The 19,287-nt window shown below is 38.3% G+C and overlaps 1 protein-coding gene across 1 annotated transcript in view; it reads right to left on the minus strand.

Moving 5' to 3' along the window:
* Window positions 1-453: 453 nt before the first annotated feature.
* The window catches only part of DDX47 (DEAD-box helicase 47), a 66,088-nt gene continuing 47,254 nt past the window's right edge, over window positions 454-19,287 (minus strand). Inside the window, exons 5-12 of the mRNA XM_063427583.1 lie at window positions 17,653-17,771; window positions 17,010-17,081; window positions 16,223-16,339; window positions 14,653-14,799; window positions 13,005-13,142; window positions 6,602-6,672; window positions 4,624-4,753; window positions 454-872 (exon numbers count right to left, since the gene is read on the minus strand). Of these exons, the coding sequence (XP_063283653.1) occupies window positions 750-872; window positions 4,624-4,753; window positions 6,602-6,672; window positions 13,005-13,142; window positions 14,653-14,799; window positions 16,223-16,339; window positions 17,010-17,081; window positions 17,653-17,771 (917 nt within the window). The 3' untranslated portion in view covers window positions 454-749. The remainder of the gene's footprint in view (window positions 873-4,623; window positions 4,754-6,601; window positions 6,673-13,004; window positions 13,143-14,652; window positions 14,800-16,222; window positions 16,340-17,009; window positions 17,082-17,652; window positions 17,772-19,287) is intronic.

Raw genomic sequence — 19,287 nt, forward strand, 5'->3', positions numbered from 1 at the left:
TATCATATATACAAACACATACTGTACATGGGGGAAACAACCTGTTAATAAATAATGGGGTGCTGCATATACAAACAGGGTTCAGAAAATGTGAGCAATATTAAGAACCTATTTATGTTCTACCTTCATTTAAGAAATATTACTCTTTTTATACTTCACTGATTTTGTGGTATGATTTATGTGGAGTGATACTTAGCACGTTTAACATGTCATCAGGAGAAAATCAAGCAAATTTTAAAATGTTGAGATTTCAACTTATTGTGCTCCGGAAATGTAGCATTTTTTTTTTTGTTATTTTACGCTTGTGTGACGTTTTAGTGACAAATTGTGTATAGTGGTAACAAATTTTTTTATTTATTTATTTTTTTTAAAATTTTTAATTTTTGCTGTGCAAAGAAATATAACAGTATGCGTGTGGTACCCCGACGGCATTCCACACGCTGCATTTCAACAAGTGGTAACAAATGTTATTCATATTTACAACGTATTGGGTAGCAAAGCTTCAATTGAAGCATTGTTTTTCCATCTTTTACATTCTGCATACAAAATATTGATACGTAGGAATATACCGGTAGTTTAAAAATGTTAAACCTGCTTTAAGTTTTACCAAGAAGAAATAAGCAGTGGATCTCTTCCACTGGAATCCTAAAGGACAACTGTACAGTATACAAAAGTCTTCCAATAACATGAAAAAAATCATTGCTGTCCTAGCAGTCACTTATCAATAATGATGAATTAATCAGCAATAATCAGTGGACTTTCCGCTTAAATTTTCCTCCAGTCACTTTTTCACTCTTTCCTAAATAGCCATCTGTGTCTTTTGCCATCTCTTCCCGTGGACGCTTTTTTCTTTCTCCATGTTCTCTTAGCTCCTGAAATGAGAGATTTAGAAAATTATACAGATAGCAGATGCAATAAAGGCTTTTCACCATATTATTTTTATTGCCATTTATATAGCGCCAACAGATTCCGTAGTGCGTTACAATATTATGAGAGGGGGGATTTAACTATAAATAGGACAATAAAAAAAACTTACAGGAACGATAGGTTGGAGAGGACCCTGCTCAAACGAGCTTACATTCTATAGGTGGGGTGTAAAACACAATAGGACAGGAATTTGCAATCAAATAATGTGGGCTGCCTTTTAGGAGAGAGCAAGAGACAGGTATGAGGTAGAGGTTAGTCTGGGAGGCCATAAGCTTTCCTAAAGAGGTGGGTTTTAAGGCACTTCTTGAAAGATGCAAGACTAGGGGAGAGTCTGATGGCGGTAGGCAGGCTATTCCATAGGAAGGGAGCCGCCCGGGAGAAGTCCTTCAAGCGTGAGTTGGTCGTACGGGTGCGAACAATGGACAGGAGGTGGTAACGGGCAGAGCGGAGCATTCATTATGGACTGTAGCGGTGCAGTACGGCTTTTGGGAAGACCAATCAGGAGAGGGTTACAATAATCCAAGAGAGAAATCACTAAAGCATGGGCAAGCTCCTTGGTAGCATCTTGCGTAAGAAATGGGCGGATGCAGGATATGTTTAAGATGGAATCTACAGGATTTGGCAACATACCGGATGTGAGGCTCAAAGGTGAGGCCAGAATCAAGTATGACGCCAAGACAGCACGCTTGCAAGGATGGACTGATGTGGGGACCACAAACTTGAAGGGAGAGCGAAAGAGGAGGAAAGACAAGGAGCTCAGTTTTAGAGAGATTGAGTTTCAGAAAGCGGGTGGACATCCAGTCAGAGAAAGGAAGAAAGGCAAGCAGTGACACGTTGCAGGACGGCAGGAGAGAGGTCTAGGGAGGAGAGATATATCTGGGTGTCATCAGCGTACAGGTGGTAGTGGATTCCAAAAAAGGTAATAAGTTTGCCAAGAGAGGCAGTGTAAAGAGAAAATAGAAGGGGACCAAGTACAGAGCCTTGGGGGACTCCAACTGAGACAGGACGATGGGAGGAGGTGTCAGTAGAAAAGGAGACACTGAATGAGCGTTGGGAGAGATGTGAGGAAAACCATGAGAGGACAGAGTCACAGAGACTGAGTGATTGAAGAGTTTGAAGAAGGAGAGCATGATCAATGGTGTCAAAGGCAGCAGAGAGGTCAAGAAGTAGTAGTATGGAATAGTGGGATTTGGATTTAGCTGCGATTAGGATGATATCTTTAAATATACAAATTTCAGACCATGTAGTTACGTTTTAATTGGGTGGTGGTCAAAGTGGGGAAAATGGTAGATGTAAAAAAAGTCAAATGTCAAGATATATTTTCAATAATCTTTATGATCAGATTATGGAAGTATAATAAGCAGACAGGTCAACCTGGATAGAATATTTCTTACATTAATAAACAGTTTATTGTTTAAGAAATTCAGGCTTTAGCGGTCACATCAAGTACACCTTCACATATGCATAAAATATTCAAATAGAATTCTATATCAGGTATATGCTATTTTTTAATCCAGATTTTAAAGGGGTAGAAACAACAACTGGATAATCATGTAAATAGGGGAAACGGAGGAGGGGGGTGGGAAGATTCTTCCCTTCGAAGAAAAGTAGAAGAGGCAATACCAGCAAGCACAGAATGCCAACCGTAAAACTAATAATCTAATTTGCATTTGATTTCAAGGAGAAGTGATTTGGTGTACCTGACTAAGTACTCCAATCTCAGCCTTTACAAATATTGATTGCAAAATTACTCTTATACAGATGTAGGACTGTAAATGAGAGTTGAGAATTGGAGCTTTAATGAAAAATCAGTGGGGTGACATGGTCCCCTTCTAAAACAGGATTAAACAAACACATTATCAAATCAACCAACTAACGCAAATTTGCACTGTCTCAAGAAAGTGCATTAGGGAATATCAAGAATTCCACTTGTTGAACCTAAACTAGTGTAAGTTTTTACTATTATTATTATTGATATTTAAATAGTGCTAACTAATTCTGCAGCGCTTTACAATATTATGGAAAGGGTGGGGGGCTTACAATAAATGAGAATTACACAGTGACACAGAAACAATAGGTAGATGAGAGCCCTGCTCAAACGAGCTACAGTTTAGAGGAGGTCGGGTACAAATACACAACAGGGCAGCAAAGGTGATCGCCACCAAACAAGGTGGAAAAGCAGCAGAACTGGAGGTGACAGAGGAGTGTGGCTCTTTATGAGAGCAAGAGGCGGATATAGATAGGTATAGATACGTCTTTCTGGGAGTCCATAAGCATTTCTGTACAGAGGTGTTTTGAGGGACTTCTTAAACAATTGAAGACTAGGGGAGAGTCTGATGGGGTAGGCAGGCTGTTCCAAAAGAAGAGAGCCGCCTGCGAGAAGTCCTGCAAGTGCGAGTTGGCAGTAAGGGTGCGAGCAGCAGAAGGTCACCGGCAGAACGGAGAGACCGAGAAAGGGGCATATCTACGAATCAGTAAAGAAATGTAAGAGGGGCTAGAGCTTTATAGGTATGGGTTAGTATTTTGAATTGACACCTATTGGATACAGGAAGCCAGTGTAAGGATCGACAGAGAGGTGAGGTATGGGAGGAGCAACAGGTGAGAAAGATTAGCCTGGCGATAGCATTAATTTCATACTGATGGTAGCAGGGCAGTACAGCTTCTAGGGAGACCAACTGGATAGAAAAAACAAGCTTCTTGGCAGCATCTTGCGTGAGAAAGGGGCGGATGCGGGCAATGTTTTTATGGTGGACTCGACAGGTTTTATCAACATACTAGATATGAGGTGCAAAGGTGAGGCCAGGATCAAAGATAACACCAAGACAAAGCGATTGCAAGGATGGACTGATGCAAGTACAATCAGCTTGCAGAGAAAGCAAAGGAGGAGGATCAGCATTATGAGGGGGGAAAGATCAGAAGCTCAGTTTTAGAGAGATTGAGTTTCAGAAAGTGGGAGGACATCCAATCAAAGACTGAAGAAAGGCAAGCAGTGACACGTTGTAGGACCGTGGGGGAGAGATCAGGGGAGGAGAGATATCTGGGTGTTGTCAGCATACAGATGGTAGTGGAATCCAAAGGAGTTAATGAGTTTGCCAAGAGAGGCAGTACAAATAATCAGCATGTGTTCAAAAAAAGAGTTACCTCATTACATTATATTAAGAAAATATATTTTTTAAGTATCAGGCACCCTTAAGATCACACAAACAATAAGTGTATAAGTGTCTAGCAAGCCCTGTACAATATACATAACAAAAATACACATTAGGTTTTGGTCCCCACTCCCAAACACATTCCCATTCACCCTCTACTTTCATTATATGCCCCTGTGAAAAGTCAAGGAACCCTAGAGAGGGCATTCAGTTTATCCATCTCTTTGTGAAATCTAGTCATTATCAAAGTTATTATAGGCATGGCTAGTTTCTTCCACCACCATACAGAAAGGTAGGTTTTATTTTTTAATATATAATTGGCACTTTCAAAATATTCAAATTCTAACGATTAAACCTAAATAAGTTGATGAAATTACGAATTTAACCACCATTTTGCATATCTTATTTATGCAATAGAAAATTAAAATCAAATCAATATGATGTAAAACTTGTATGAACTTAGTATTACAAAAGCTGATCTAATTCTCCTTCAGGTAATTACAAAGTGCCAATAAGTGACCATAAACAAAAACAAAGCGGTACTTACAATACGAGCAAATCTCTGGGCTTCTGACACTCTTTCGTTTAGAACCATCACTTCCTCCTCTTGTGTTGGAAAGGCTGGGAGCTTTTTACCAATCAGGTGTTCGATTCTTTGAAACAATTCTACATCATATCTGAACACAAAACATTTACAAGTCAAATAACATATTGCACTCAAGATGATCACACATTCTAGAATATTTAAACCAGTTGTGTTACAAGGAAATGCATGTTATTGTTGTTTGCTAAATATTAGCATTAAGAATTCATCCTAAAAATCGATTCTTAGAGGACAAATAGTGATGAGTGAGTCAACTCTTAATGGACTCAAATGTCAAACTGATATTCTGCTCTTTTGGGGACATCAATAAAATGCCATGACCAAGAGTGTAGTACCTTTCCCCGGGATAATATCAAACCCCTTCCCAACAATAGTAGACCTGCCATAACATTTTCAGCTAATCTTGTCCAGGTTGGACACAATTTACATTCAGAAAGTGTTAGAGCAGGGGTTCTCAACCCAGTCCTCAGGACCCCCTACCAGTCCAGGATTTGGAGATTACCTGGGTGTGTCTAAGGTGTTTAGAAAAAGGGGGGAAAAAACACCTTAGAATCTAAGGTGTTTTTTTCCCCTTTTTCTAAACAACTTAGACACACCCAGGTAAATCTTAAACCCTGGACTGGTAGGGGGTCCTTGGGGACAAGGTTGAGAACCCCTGTGTTAGAGTGATCTGTCCATTATCAATGTAGCAGAGATGCGGATGACCACCACTTTATATTAAACCATTCTGAGAAGGTTTGATATTAAAGCCAGGGATAACATGGACTATAAGCAATACTACATTAAGCTAAAGTTGTTGGGTTAAAGTGTGGTCTTAGAGTGTCACTTCAACTTTCATAACCACTACAGCACACCACATGTTAAGAGTACCCTTGCCTGGTTCCATGGTAATGGAGCAAACCATTTAGCAACACTGCACTCTCTTACGTGGCTCCCCGCTAAGCTGGTTTTGGGACGCGTTTCCCTTAATCCTATAGAAGTCAATGCCATCCCCATACAGTAGCTGAGCGCATCAGATGACTTCTCTCAGCCAATGAATGACATTCTGTGCAATCAAATTTCCCCAGAAGTTACACAGTTCGTCACGGTGTTCTGGGCTGGCTTGTGACACCCCAATGATGCAGATGGAGTTACATGTCAAACAGCAGAGGGGTTAAATACAGAAACTCTGCACATAGGCTCCTGGCATCAAGACTACTTTAGATCACTGAAGTGGTCTTGGTGCTTGGAATAACGCTTTAAATGCTCCATTATTTTTTGTATTTTGATACATAAAACAATTTGAGTATTGCCAGTTTTCTTTGAATCTCATATCTTTGTATTTGTAGGAGGAATCTGAAACAATTTTGTATTAGAGATAGCAAAGAATGCAGGCATGTAACTTATTACTTATGTTACCTAGTTCCCATTAATATATTGCTCATTATATTTTACTTCTCTAGTTTATCACCATCAAAGTGTGTGTAACCTGAAAAAAGTGACACCCAAAAAAAACCCAATGCAGTTATGGGCTCCTGCAGCCTCTTACAGTACTAATAGAAATGCTTTGTCCTTCTGATTATACTGGTTAGCTACAATGACATGGAATGTAAGGGTATGAGGAATTTGATAACATTATGTAGTTTGAGAGAAATGATATGTGTAAAAGGAAAGTATTTTCGTACAAAATATTTACAAGGCAATTTGTTGTATAACATTTCACATAATGGTTTTGTCTTTTGGTTATACATTGCTTCTCTGAAATGGGCATTTTACATTTTCTGTTTTTAAATGTTGCCTTATTCTGCGGGGAGGGAATGTATTAAACACAAAGATTTAGAGAGTACACCAGTATTTGATTTTCCAAGCTTTTTAGAGACAAAACCAAAGGAAATTCAATTTTATTTACATACATTTAACCTCATACGGAAAAACTACTTACTGAGTCACAAATGTTATTGCTTTACCAGATCTTCCAGCTCGAGCTGTACGCCCTACTCTGTGTATATAATCCTGTTAGAAAAAAATAAATAAATTTTTAAATAAACAAAAAGCAATTTAAAAAAACATTTTATCTAACATGAAAACCAGCATTTATATAAACACTGCACATAAACAAAAAATCACTGGCGACAGTGTACACAAAATAGCCTTAACAAAACACTACTACAACAAGCAGTGGAAAAAAATCAAGTGGTGCTTCAATGTAGCAGGAGCAGAGCAGCATAAGATCCTCTATTTCACTTTGAGCAGAAGCAAATCTACAGTGAAGGTAAAAAATGTGGGAACATGTTTACACGAAGGTAGATGGGTGTTTGGCAAAATGCAGGCTTTGTGGCATGGAGAAGACACACATCACAGGGTTGTTCTGTTGCAGGAGGAGAGAAAGGCAGAAGGAAGGGACGAAGCCCAAACTGGTCAGAGACTGGGGAGCAAAAAATACATCCTCTACTGATCCTTTAAGAATTTGGCGCTGTACAGGTAAGGGGCATGTCAAAACAGCTATCAAATAAGGTGACAAGATGGATAGGCCAACTGTTAGGGGAGCTTTTTGCCATCTAATCAATGAATACAGATTCTAGCTTCCAATTGCCTGCCTTCCTGACCAAAATTTAGCATAAATCTGTACTGCTTATGTGTATCACTTTTAAAGGAGGAAGTACCCAGGGCAGGTGGAAAGAGTGTGGACTTCACCACAGACATATAGAGTAGCCCTAGCGCGGCACACTTTTTGTCTTTGGCTGCCACTAATGTGCCATTAAAGCTCCCCTGTGCAGGCACATCAGGTGACATGGTTGTTGACAGAAGACATGTGTTGGGGTGCTGCTCCTGGCGCTAGGACGCCATCCCACCGCTGCCACCAAATGTTACGGTTGCCTCCAGGCTGGCTGGAAGTTGGACCGTAGAAAAGGATGCTCCTAGCGCTCACTAAAGGACCATCAGCACCGTAGCCACCATAAGCACTGCAGACTCCACGAACCACCGCTGCTGGGCTGGTATCTCGCCGTCTGCTCTGCTCCCTGGCCCTACGACCAGGCTCCAGGTTCCAGTAGATGAACCTCTTCCTTCTGTAGAGCGAAGCAGGATCAGGATCAAGAGCTCTTACAAGAGCTCAGTAGCTAAGGGAGTATGAAGAGCATAGCAATCCCTGTAGTGATTATAGCTGTCCCCTACAAACATGAGTCGAGGCTGCAAGTTAGAGGGTCAGAAGAGGTCTGAGATGCTGGAACACCCAGCCTGGCTTTTATTGAGGTTACATGCAAATAGGACACTCCCAGGGGGAGGCATAAAATCACCAATCACACATCTGGTGCAGCCCACACATTCCCTCCCCTCAGATAAACAGTTAAACCAATTATTACATACAATAAAAATAGTTTTTACACACACACTGTAACTTTAAAACCATACATTCAATTTCAATAAAAGTTGCATATTCAGACTCAGCATACATCAAACATAAACACTTCCAAAAATCAGCCAAATCCCTCCAGTGGATCAAAAGTTAGCTGGAAGTCCTTTATGACCGACCGCAAGCACAATTTCCTGCCCAAAACAGTTCCATAGATTTGGGCTGTGCGGTCGGTCAATTTCATGCGAAAAAACGACTAAGTCCCATTTCGAATTGCCACGTGCAATTAACCGGCAGTAACCTCACAGCCTGGGAGGTAAATTGCCTGCACACTTTAGCTTCTGGGTGGTCCGCCTGTGTGGTACTTGGTTCAGTAAGCCCTATATACTGAACCAAGTGGGGGAAAGCCAGGAACAAGTTATTTTACAGGTCTGGGGACATAGTCTTAAAGGGGCATTGTTCAGCAAAGTCACAATATGTCCCCAGACGGTTCTTAAAGGGCCATACACACCAATAAAAGTTAATACATTTTCAGGGGCACAATCTTCCAGGGGCCATAGTCATGAGGCAGGAGGCTGGCAAATAGGCTTCTCCACAATCCAGGGAAGCAGGGCAATTTTTCATTTAAAGGGCCAGTTACAAATAGCCATTTGTAACAACATGGCTCAGCAGCATACCTCAGCTACAATTCTGGCACCTCTTAGAGCTATGCTAGAAATGTGAGTTGGAGAGGCAAGCAAAGCAGGCACAACAGTGCACCAGTGCTTTGTAGTTAATAATGAGGAGGCAGATATGGTGAAAGCCATGCACTTCCCATTGATGCAGATATTTTAAGATGCTTTTAAAATATACAATGTATTCCTATCTACCGGTAATCCAAAATTCAAAGAGCCCACATAATCTACATTTGCTGAACATGTGAATGGCAAAGTGAATTGTTTACATTTACAATTTCTTTTTGGAAGCAAATGTGCTCTTCTTAGCCCCCTCAGGACACAGTTAAAGAAATAAAAGGGAATCAAGATGGAATATATTTCTGTTGAGTCCTTAAGGGGTTGAAATCTTAAAGGGAAACTCTTAACAACAAAACAACTTTAGCTTAATGAAGCAATATACAGATCATGCTTGTTGTTAAATTCTATGAGGTTTATTCTCTGCACTTTTTGTGTGCAGCTCTAAGTACACCTTCCCACAAAGACTGCATGAAAGAAAACAATTTCCAATCACATTTTAAAGGACTGTGGATAAGATTTAGCAAAGTGTCAATGACACAAATGCTCTCTGAATTTCTGGTGCAATTGACTAAACTGGTCAGATTTTATTTCCATCTGCAATGTTTGTTTCCTGTCATTTTTCAATTTGCACCATTTTTTGCCAACGGAATTATGATCATTTTTTCCCGTCAATATAAGTTTTAAGTCCTTCTGAAATTGAAAACTCTGCAAAAACTGGTATCATTTATTATGAAGAAGGCACCTTTTTAGATTACTTTAATAAATATGCTTACAATTATGACAGAATTTAACTGTCACTTTTCACAATTAATGTGTTTAATTTACAAACACTTATCACCTACTCTGCTAGTTGAACTTGACTCAAGTTCCAAAAAATTCTACTGGCCACTGGCATTAAGCAAATTAAATGATTTAGCCATGGTGAGTGAAAATTCCATATGTCATGGACCCTCCAGACTTGCAGTGTTAAGTAACATTACATCTTTTTTTTTTTTTTTAAATGTGTCTACCAGCATTTCTTAGAGGAGAATGCATGTCTGAACTGAGCCTAGAGGAAGGAAGAAGAGACTGTCAAAACTCTCTAATGTCCTCAGATGTGTTTTAGAACCAAAAGACTGCTCTTAGATTTGAAGAAAGTATAACAAAGACCTAGCAACATACTTTATATGACCAAATGCTTCTAGAAGACTCCCTCTTTCTTTTAACTTTTTAATTATATCTTGGTCTGTCTCCAAAGTAAGAATATCTTCTATGAAATGGCCAACTCAAAGTTGATCTAATTTAAAACTGCATTTTGTTAGGATAGAAAAAAAAAATGCACAAGGGGGCCTTTTTCTTTTTGGCCATAGATTTGAATAATTTATCCAGTGATGACCAGAGAGTGGATACGGGAGTATTAGCCGACCAGAAATTTAACCAGACTACTGTTAATCTGCCCACTGTGGCCAACACCACTGATCCTCCAGATAACGAAGCTTTCAGACGTGGAGACACACAGAATTTCTATCAACCGATGCACTAAAAAGGGAAACCATGGACAAAAAGGCTTTGTTTTTCTTAAAATCCTTTTCAAATCTTAGGGACTTTTTTTCAAGGGTTTCTCATCTTTGACAGAAGCATTTACACTGGTCTGTGACGAAAGTCCTCTATTTTCACCATTTGCAACTCTCCCGCTACAGTATTCATAGTTGGGAAGGTGAAAAAACCAAACAATTTGTAAGAACATTTCTCTTCTTCAATTATCAATGAAACATCTTACTTTATGAAAGCTCTCAAATGGAAACAGTTGTCTTCTGAAAATTAAGACAATCCTGAGAGAGACTCACTGAAAAAGTGCCTCTGCATGAATCAGACTATGAAGGAGATCTGGCACATTTTGTTTTTAAACATTTAGCAAATTAGACAACTATGAGATTTCAGTCCAAAAGCCACTCTCTTGATAGCATCAGAAGCTTCTTTAGAGCAAGGATTGTAATGTTTTGAGTATTTTTTTCCCCCTTTTCTAAGAGACATCATGTAAATGAATTTAAACTTGTGAAACAAAGTGTTTGGACATACACAAAGGTTTACCGTCTTCTCCCCTGTGAGGGGTGGCCTTTGCTAACTTTGGAATCAATAAAACTCCATTTCAAACAATGGTTTACTCTCTCTAGGTTGTTAAGACATTATTAGACAGAGAGAAAAACTACAGGACCAGCCTTGGAGCCAAAGAAGCATTTCAGAAGGAAAGAACCGTAAATCCTACCTTAAAATGCACAGAGCTAAAGTGAAGGCAAACAGCAACATGGAATGCTTTCATGTGGTGTCTTACTATGCTAAAACGGCTTTAAATTACTTTCCCAACATTACAAATACAGTGACTTCAAACCCATTTGTGTTTTCCATGAACACACATTTGCCTCTCCAGCACAAGCCAGACATGGACTAAAGTGATGAAGTTATGAGAGAGCTCTGAATGCTATCAAGGGGTGGTCAGGAAACATCAGAATATACCAGAAAACAACAGGTATATTAGTGGCTTATAAATGTGCCCAGAACTGCAAGTCAAGAAGCCAGGTTTTTTTTTTAATATGAAATTAGGGTGGAGAGTACCTATAGTGGTTTAGCTGCTTACAATAAAACATTCACTTTGTTGGACTTTATTGTATATACCGTATATACTCGAGTATAAGCCGACCCGAATATAAGCCGAGGCCCCTAATTTTACCCCAAAAAACTGGGAAAACTTATTGACTCGAGTATAAGACTAGGGTGGGAAATGCAGCAGCTGCTGGTAAATTTCTAAATAAAATTAGATCCTTAAAAAATTATATTAATTGAATATTTATTTACAGTGTGTGTATATAATGAATGCAGTGTGTGTGTATGAGAATGCAGTGTGTGTGTATGAGAATGCAGTGTGTGTGTATGAGAATGTTGTGTGTATGAGAATGCTGTGTGTGTATGAGTGCAGTGTGTGTGTATGAGTGCAGTGTGTGTGTATGAGAATGCTGTGTATGAGTGCAGTGTGTGTATGAATGCAGTGTGTGTGTATGAGAATGCTGTGTGTGTGTATGAGAATGCTGTGTGTGTGTATGAGAATGCTGTGTGTGTGTATGAGAATGCTGTGTGTATGAGTGCAGTGTGTGTGTGTATGAGTGCAGTGTGTGTGTATGAATGCAGTGTGTGTGTATGAATGCTGTGTGTGTGAGTGCAGTGTGTGTGTGCATGAATGCAGTGTGTGTGTGCATGAATGCAGTGTGTGTGTATGAGTGCAGTGTGTGTGTATGAGTGCAGTGTGTGTGTATGAGAATGCTGTGTGTATGAGTGCAGTGTGTGCGCATGAATGCAGTGTGTGTGTATGAATGCAGTGTGTGTGTATGAATGCAGTGTGTGTGTGTGTAATGCAGAGTGTGATGCAGAGCCTTGGTGGGGGGTGGGCATTTTTATTTTTTAATTATTATTTTAATATTTTTTTTGTTTCATTACATGTTTATTATTATTTTTTTATTTTATTATTATTTTTTATTTAATTATTATTTTTATTTTATTATTTTTATTATTATTAATATATATATAAATGTTTTTGTCCCCCCTCCCTGCTTGCTAGCTGGCCAGGGAGGGGGGCTCTCCTTCCCTGGTGGTCCAGTGGATGGGCACTGTGTAGGAGGGGGCTGTGGGGGCTGCAGAGAGATGTTACTTACCTTTCCTGCAGCTCCTGTCAGCTCTCTCCTCCTCCGCCGGTCCGTTCAGCACCTCGGTCAGCTCCCAGTGTAAATCTCGCGAGAGCCGCGGCTCTCGCAAGATTTACACTGTGAGCTGACAGAAGAGCTGAACGGACCGGCGGAGGAGGAGAGAGCTGACAGGAGCTGCAGGAAAGGTAAGTAACATCTCTCTGCAGCCCCCACAGCCCCAGTCTGTATTATGGCAATGCAAATTGCCATAATACAGACAATTGACTCGAGTATAAGCCGAGTTGGGGTTTTTCAGCACAAAAAATGTGCTGAAAAACTCGGCTTATACTCAAGTATATACGGTAATTATAATACACTTTGTTGCACTTTATTGTATTCATAAGCGCCTTGGGCACAGAGCACTTTTGTATTTTTAGGGCTTTTTCTTAAATTGCATGAGTTAACCATTTGGTGATCACTTTCTGAAAACCAACATCTTGTCATGTCTGATTAATGCAATGATCGGTACAGTAATTCTCTGGTCATTCCATAAATTACCAAGCTTAATATTAATGAATACACAAACCTTATAATTAACTAGCTCACCTTTGAATGGGTAGGAATATCAAAGTTCATTACAACGTCTACATGTGGAATGTCAAGACCACGGCTCGCAACATCTGTTGCCAAGAGGATGGACCGAGATTTTGCCTTGAACTTATTCAAAGCGCCAAGTCGCTTGTTCTGTGACATGAGAAAAAAAAAAAAAAAAAAAAAAGGTAAAAAATAGAAATGTTACATTTAAATTACATTGATTTTGAGAATTTAATAATAATAAAAAAAGGACACTATTGACACCAAAACTATTTTAGCTTTATGGGATGATTTTAGTGTATAGATCATACCCCTGCAGTCGTCATTGATCTATTCTTGGACATTTAGGAATTAAATCGTTGTTTTTGAAGCCCTCGTCACACCTCCCTGCAAGTAACATGCACAACCTTCCTAAACACTTACCATAAAGTGAGATCTAATGTTTACACCTCATTTCTTACATTAAAGGGAGACTATAGTCACCAGAACAACTACAGCTTATTGAATTTGTTCTGGTGAGTAGAATCATTACTTTCAGGCTTTTTGCTGTAAACACCGTCTTTTGTTAGAGACAATGCAGTGTTTACATTACAGCCTAGTGATCACTTCATTGGCCACTCCTCAGATGGCTGTTAGAGATCCTTCCTGGGTCATGGCTCCCTAAAATGCATCACAACATATCAGTATCTCCTCCCCCTGCATGCAGACACCGAACTTTCCTCAGAGATTCATTGATTCAATTCATCTCTATGAGGAGATGCTGATTGACCAGGGCTGTGTTTGGATTGTGCTGGCTCTGCCCCTGATCGGCCTCCTTGTCAGTCTCAGCCAATTCTATGGGGAAGCACTGTGATTCGATCATGCTACCACTTCTGATGATGTCAGCAGGCAGTGGGCAGGTCAAAAGGAAACCGGAACAAATCAAGCAGCTCCAGACTTGAATACAAGTAAGATTTTACTAAATTTAGGGAGGCATGAGGGTATCAAGGGGGGCTAGATGGTGGTTTTAACACTATAGGGTCAGGAATACATGTTTTTGTTTCTGACCCTATAGTGTTCCTTTAATGTAGAATTAATCTCCAGCTCTTAATAGCGCAAGAGTAAAAAAAAAAAAAAAAGTTGCCAATTTCCAAAAAATATACTACTAGATTGTGTTCTAACCAGAACAAAGTGAAGAAGGCATTCTATCCTGAACACATAAAGCAGAGGTAGAAGTTTAAAAAGCCAAGTACTCAAAAAAATCAATTTTAAAATATTGTCTTCTTATATTTGACTTCATTGCTCAGTAACTCATTCAACCCTCAACAAACTGTCATTAAATTGGCCTATATATGTATTTTAAAGTAAAAAAAGTTATTTATGCATAGTTATCCAGAACACACACACATACAAAACTATAATTTTTTTTCAATGAGTGTTTAACAACCCTTTCAAAAATAAATGGATTCTGAATTGTTTAGTTACTAATGAGATGAGTCATTCAACATTACAAGGAAGCAAAATTATCTTGGTTCAATTAAAACTTTAAAAGCCTCTAGCACGGGGGTTATAATTTAAATGCCATTAGACAGCTATACAGGAACAACAGTTACACAGTAATTTAGGTTGAGTCAAATCCATCAAATTCAACCTTCAAACAATATAAACATTAAAGTTATACCTGACTCATTTGCCCATGTAGAGAAATAGCTGTAAAGCCCAAGTTGCGCAGCAGTAGAGCCACTCGCTGTGTGTTGTTACAGGTGCTGCAGAAGATCATGAAAGAATTTCCAGCTAGTTCATTTAGAACATACACAAGATAACTGTCCTGAAAATAAAAGGATCAAAAAAGTAAGGTGAATGTGAAGTGTCACGTCATCATCTTATTCATTATGAATCAATTCATGATAACAAAGATGTAGTGCTAATATATAGCCATATTTCCTTATATGTAGGGAAAAGAGTTTGTATTGGAAAGAAAACCAATTTTAAAATAGAATAAACTTCATGCTATTAATAAATGTGCATATATTACCATCAGAGTGCAGACCATTGTTCAATTATGTACAGAGTCAATTTTTTGTTTTAGAAGATGAATCCAGTGCACTGCACTACAACAATGAACTCCAACCTCCTACAATTGATCTCTGCCTTGCTATTAACATTTATGGAGAATATAAGTGGGAATATTTGCCATTTCAACTGCACTGCAGACTTTAAATTTGCCTGAGGACTCTTTGATTCAATGGCACAGGCAAGAAAACATAAAGCAGATAATTCAAAGGCACATGATAAGCATCCAGGACTTCTGGTGATCCTTTTTGTTTAGAAAGTAGGACATCTAAGCCAGTTTGTTGTTCAGTAGTGATACCATTAGGTCTATCTGTAGACAGAGTAATTCATCAAGCTCCAAATCTGCCAAAGCAAATTCACACAACCATTTGGTTGAAATTGTGAAAATCTGGAACAGAAACAACAGAGGTAGTGCACATGACTTACTACCTGCCTTAATCTACCAGTTATCTCCAACATCTCTTACAATTCAGCAGAACCAGTTAAGACAGATCCTGGAAGTGTCTGCAAAAGCTGAACTACAGAAATGCTCAGACAGGATTCATGAGTGCTTTCCTGCAAATTATATTCACAGCCAGCTGTCAAAAAGTTAATAAAAACTTTGAAACAAATGGTACTGTGAGGGTTAACAGCAGAGCGGCCGCAAAAAAAGTACCATTTGTCTAACTGTGAGTACTGCTGTTTTACAAATGCAAATAATATTAAATAATAAAAACAACCTTCCTTTAAAGAAAGTACTACCCCGAATGCAACAGATACACCAGTCCCCACTGCGTTGTTAAAATGAAGCTTCATCAGTGATTATAGTATGCCAACAACTACTGCTCAGTTTGTGTGTCTTTAAACCTAGATTAACCATAATACAGGTTAAGGATTACCTAAGGCAACATAGTGCATTCTGTCAAGAGTGACTTAGAATTACTGCAGTTGCTCCTGTGGAGAGAGAAGAGCTACAGCCGAGAGCAGAGAGACTTCAGGTCGCTGCACACAGCCCATTTCTCAAAGCTGTACTCCAGGCTTTGAACAGGCAGCCATGGTTCTGCAGTTAAACAAATTCTGTGTGTGGCCGGGGCATAAATTGCTTATTGCAGGAATGTAGTCGTTTTTGCATTATGCACATTTGTGATATGTGATCATAAACTGAATAAAACCTGGAATACATACATTTGCACACATACCTTAAATTTAGAAGGAATAAATATATAGTACTGCTGGAGCTTTTCCACGGTTTGATATTTGGAAGAAACAGCACATTTTACTGGGTCTTTAAGAGCAGCTCGTTCCAGCTTTTGTACCTGGAAAAAAATGATCACATGATTATGTGCATAAAGTTAAAAGTACAAAAAAAAAAAATACCCCACGAAACAAACATTTTTAAATAACTATTAAACAAAACGGAATAAAATAGGCAACCTACAAGCCAGAAAGGTATACATGTATTAGTAATACTAACTATGTGTCTGTCTCACTGTCCTTTTCCCTTCTGTCTCACACTGTCAGTCACTGCTGTCAACAGCGGCATTTGGTTTACGTTTAGAGGCAGAGGCCAGTCCAGGAACATGTCTGGGAGATTTATTAAACCATATGTATTTTTCAATTTTGGTATGGGATATTTTACCTAATTATTGCTCCACTTTTTTTGCTATTCTATTTTGTGGTGTGTGTGTGTGTGTTAAACACAATAGTGTGCAGCATAAGTATTCTATGACATAACAGCTCAATATACTTTGTATAATATTATTGACCCTGAAGTCTCTATACCATTTTAGCACTCCGGATTTATTAACGGGTGTGGTCAATAAAGTAAAATGAGAGGAGTCAGCAATGGAATGTGCCTGTTGGTTCTACCGTTTTCCATTTGTGATTGTCCCACTTTTTAAAACAAATCACATTTTTTGCTGTGACCTTCTTGTTTGGGATGTCCTACTACTGTAAAGACCATTAATTTCTATTTAGCTATCTTACCTTTTTTGTCATAGTAGCAGAGAACAGGAATGTTTTCCGATCTCGGGAAATAACTTTTAAAATTTTGTCCATCTGTAAAAAGATACAACCACTGAGTGACAATTACACATACACAGGCTGAATGAAAGTACCACATATAATTTGTAATGTAAAAAGATTTCTAGGGATATCAAGACCCTTTTCATAGTAGCTAACATCAGGACAAAATTAACATAAACATCACAAAATAAATGTAACACTATATAAGAAGTGACAAATTATGTATACACAGAACTGCATACATCAACCAACATATATTAGCCTGCCCATTAAAGTCTTTTTACATGTGCACACTTCCAAAAGGTTTGTTATGAAGGGTGATATTCATGCAACATGAAAAAAGCTATTTGTTTTAGGCTTTTGGAAATGTATCTCACTACGGAGAATTGCCTAAAATACATGCCAATCTTCTCTACATTATATCATGAGCATACATTTGCCCTCATTTTCAGAAATGTTTGCTTTTGGAAATTTCTTAATGAAAAAATATACATGGAATTAAAAAAAAACCTAAAAGGATTGTGCAAATACAATTTCTGTTATTCAATACTTCAAGTGTTCTAGGAATTTGTTTACTGATAAAGAAGTAAATTTTGCTACACACCTCGGTTTCAAAATCCATATTGAGAATGCGGTCAGCTTCATCCATCACCAGATACTTCAGTGCTTTCAGATTAAAGCCCTTTGTATTCTCCAGGTGATCAATAAGGCGCCCAGGTGTGGCTAGGAAGAAAGAAGACACTGCATGAATACAGCCATACTTAAAAAAACAACCCTCTAAGGATTGTCTTGGTAAAATCTATATTCAAAATTAATTAATTATTCAAAATTAATAATACAAGTACAGCCAGTGCAAGAGGCTGATAGCTGCTCTAACAAAATCTATACAGCTAAATGAGAACTAATATGAACAAACCAATATGTTTATATTAATAGCCAATATACGTCAAATGCTTACTAAAGATAAACTACAATTCCAAAGTTTTGAAAAGTATATGCAAATCCTTTGTGTCTCTTGCAAGTAGAAGTATATATATATTGTGACAACATGTGACTGAGCAGCACATAGAGATTTTTGTGTGTCAATCACATAGTTCAAAACAATGCATTACATGTAACATGGATTCAAAGTTATGTTTTATTACTTTCTGGAGGGTGGTTCATCTTTTGATTATTTATTGGAATCTCTGGCACCCTTTAGTTGAATACAATTTGGGAGGTTTTAACCCCTTAATGACCAAACTTCTGGAATAAAAGGGAATCATGACATGTCACACATGTCATGTGTCCTTAAGGGGTTAAAGTAGTTGGATGAATCAGCCTAAATTAAACTCATAGTGAAAATGTAACGTGTGGCTGAAGAAAAAAAAAAAAAAGAAAAAGAAAGAAAAAAAAAAAAGAGACAAAGCAGCAATCGAGATTGCAAAGAAAAAGAGCCGGGTTATAGCACCTAAGCAGATATTGTGGTAGAGCGTTAAATAGTAACATATTTTTTTTTTTTTTTTTTAAATTCTTTATTTTTGTTGAGGCATGTGATTATAGGGGTACAGAAAAAAGAGAGGGAGACGTTCAAGAGTTGCCCAGGATAGGGTCGTCATAACATATGGACAAAGTCTCCTATGATTATCAACCTCATTTTATATATAATAACATGCTATGGCTAAATACTGTAATCTCTCGCTTTAATACTGTAATCTCTCGCTTTAATACTGTTATCTCTCGCTTTAATACGGTTATCTCTCGCTTTAATACTGTTATCTCTCGCTTTAATACTGTTATCTCTCGCTTTAATACTGTTATCTCTCGCTTTAATACGGTTATCTCTCGCTTTAATACGGTTATCTCTCGCTTTAATACGGTTATCTCTCGCTTTAATACGGTTATCTCTCGCTTTAATACGGTTATCTCTCGCTTCAATACGGTTATCTCTCGCTTCAATACTGTTGTCTCTCGCTTCGATACTGTTATCTCTAACTTTAATACTGTTATCTCTCGCTTTAGTACAGGTATCGCTAAATCTAAAAATATGGTTAGTAAGCTGTACATAAAATCACATCATGGGACCAAGGTCTGAGAGGCGTAGTAATCTAGTGTACATCACTAACTAGGTAAAACAGCACGAGTTAGTTACATGTTGGGAGATAAAAAAAATATAAATAAAAATAATAATAAAATAGGTAGACTGTTATCTAAACATTTCTGCTTCATGTGAACGTTGCTTTGTAGTATTTTGTTATAC

Source organism: Pelobates fuscus, chromosome 7 (genome assembly GCF_036172605.1).
Source record: "Pelobates fuscus isolate aPelFus1 chromosome 7, aPelFus1.pri, whole genome shotgun sequence".
Taxonomy (NCBI): Eukaryota; Metazoa; Chordata; class Amphibia; order Anura; family Pelobatidae; genus Pelobates; species Pelobates fuscus.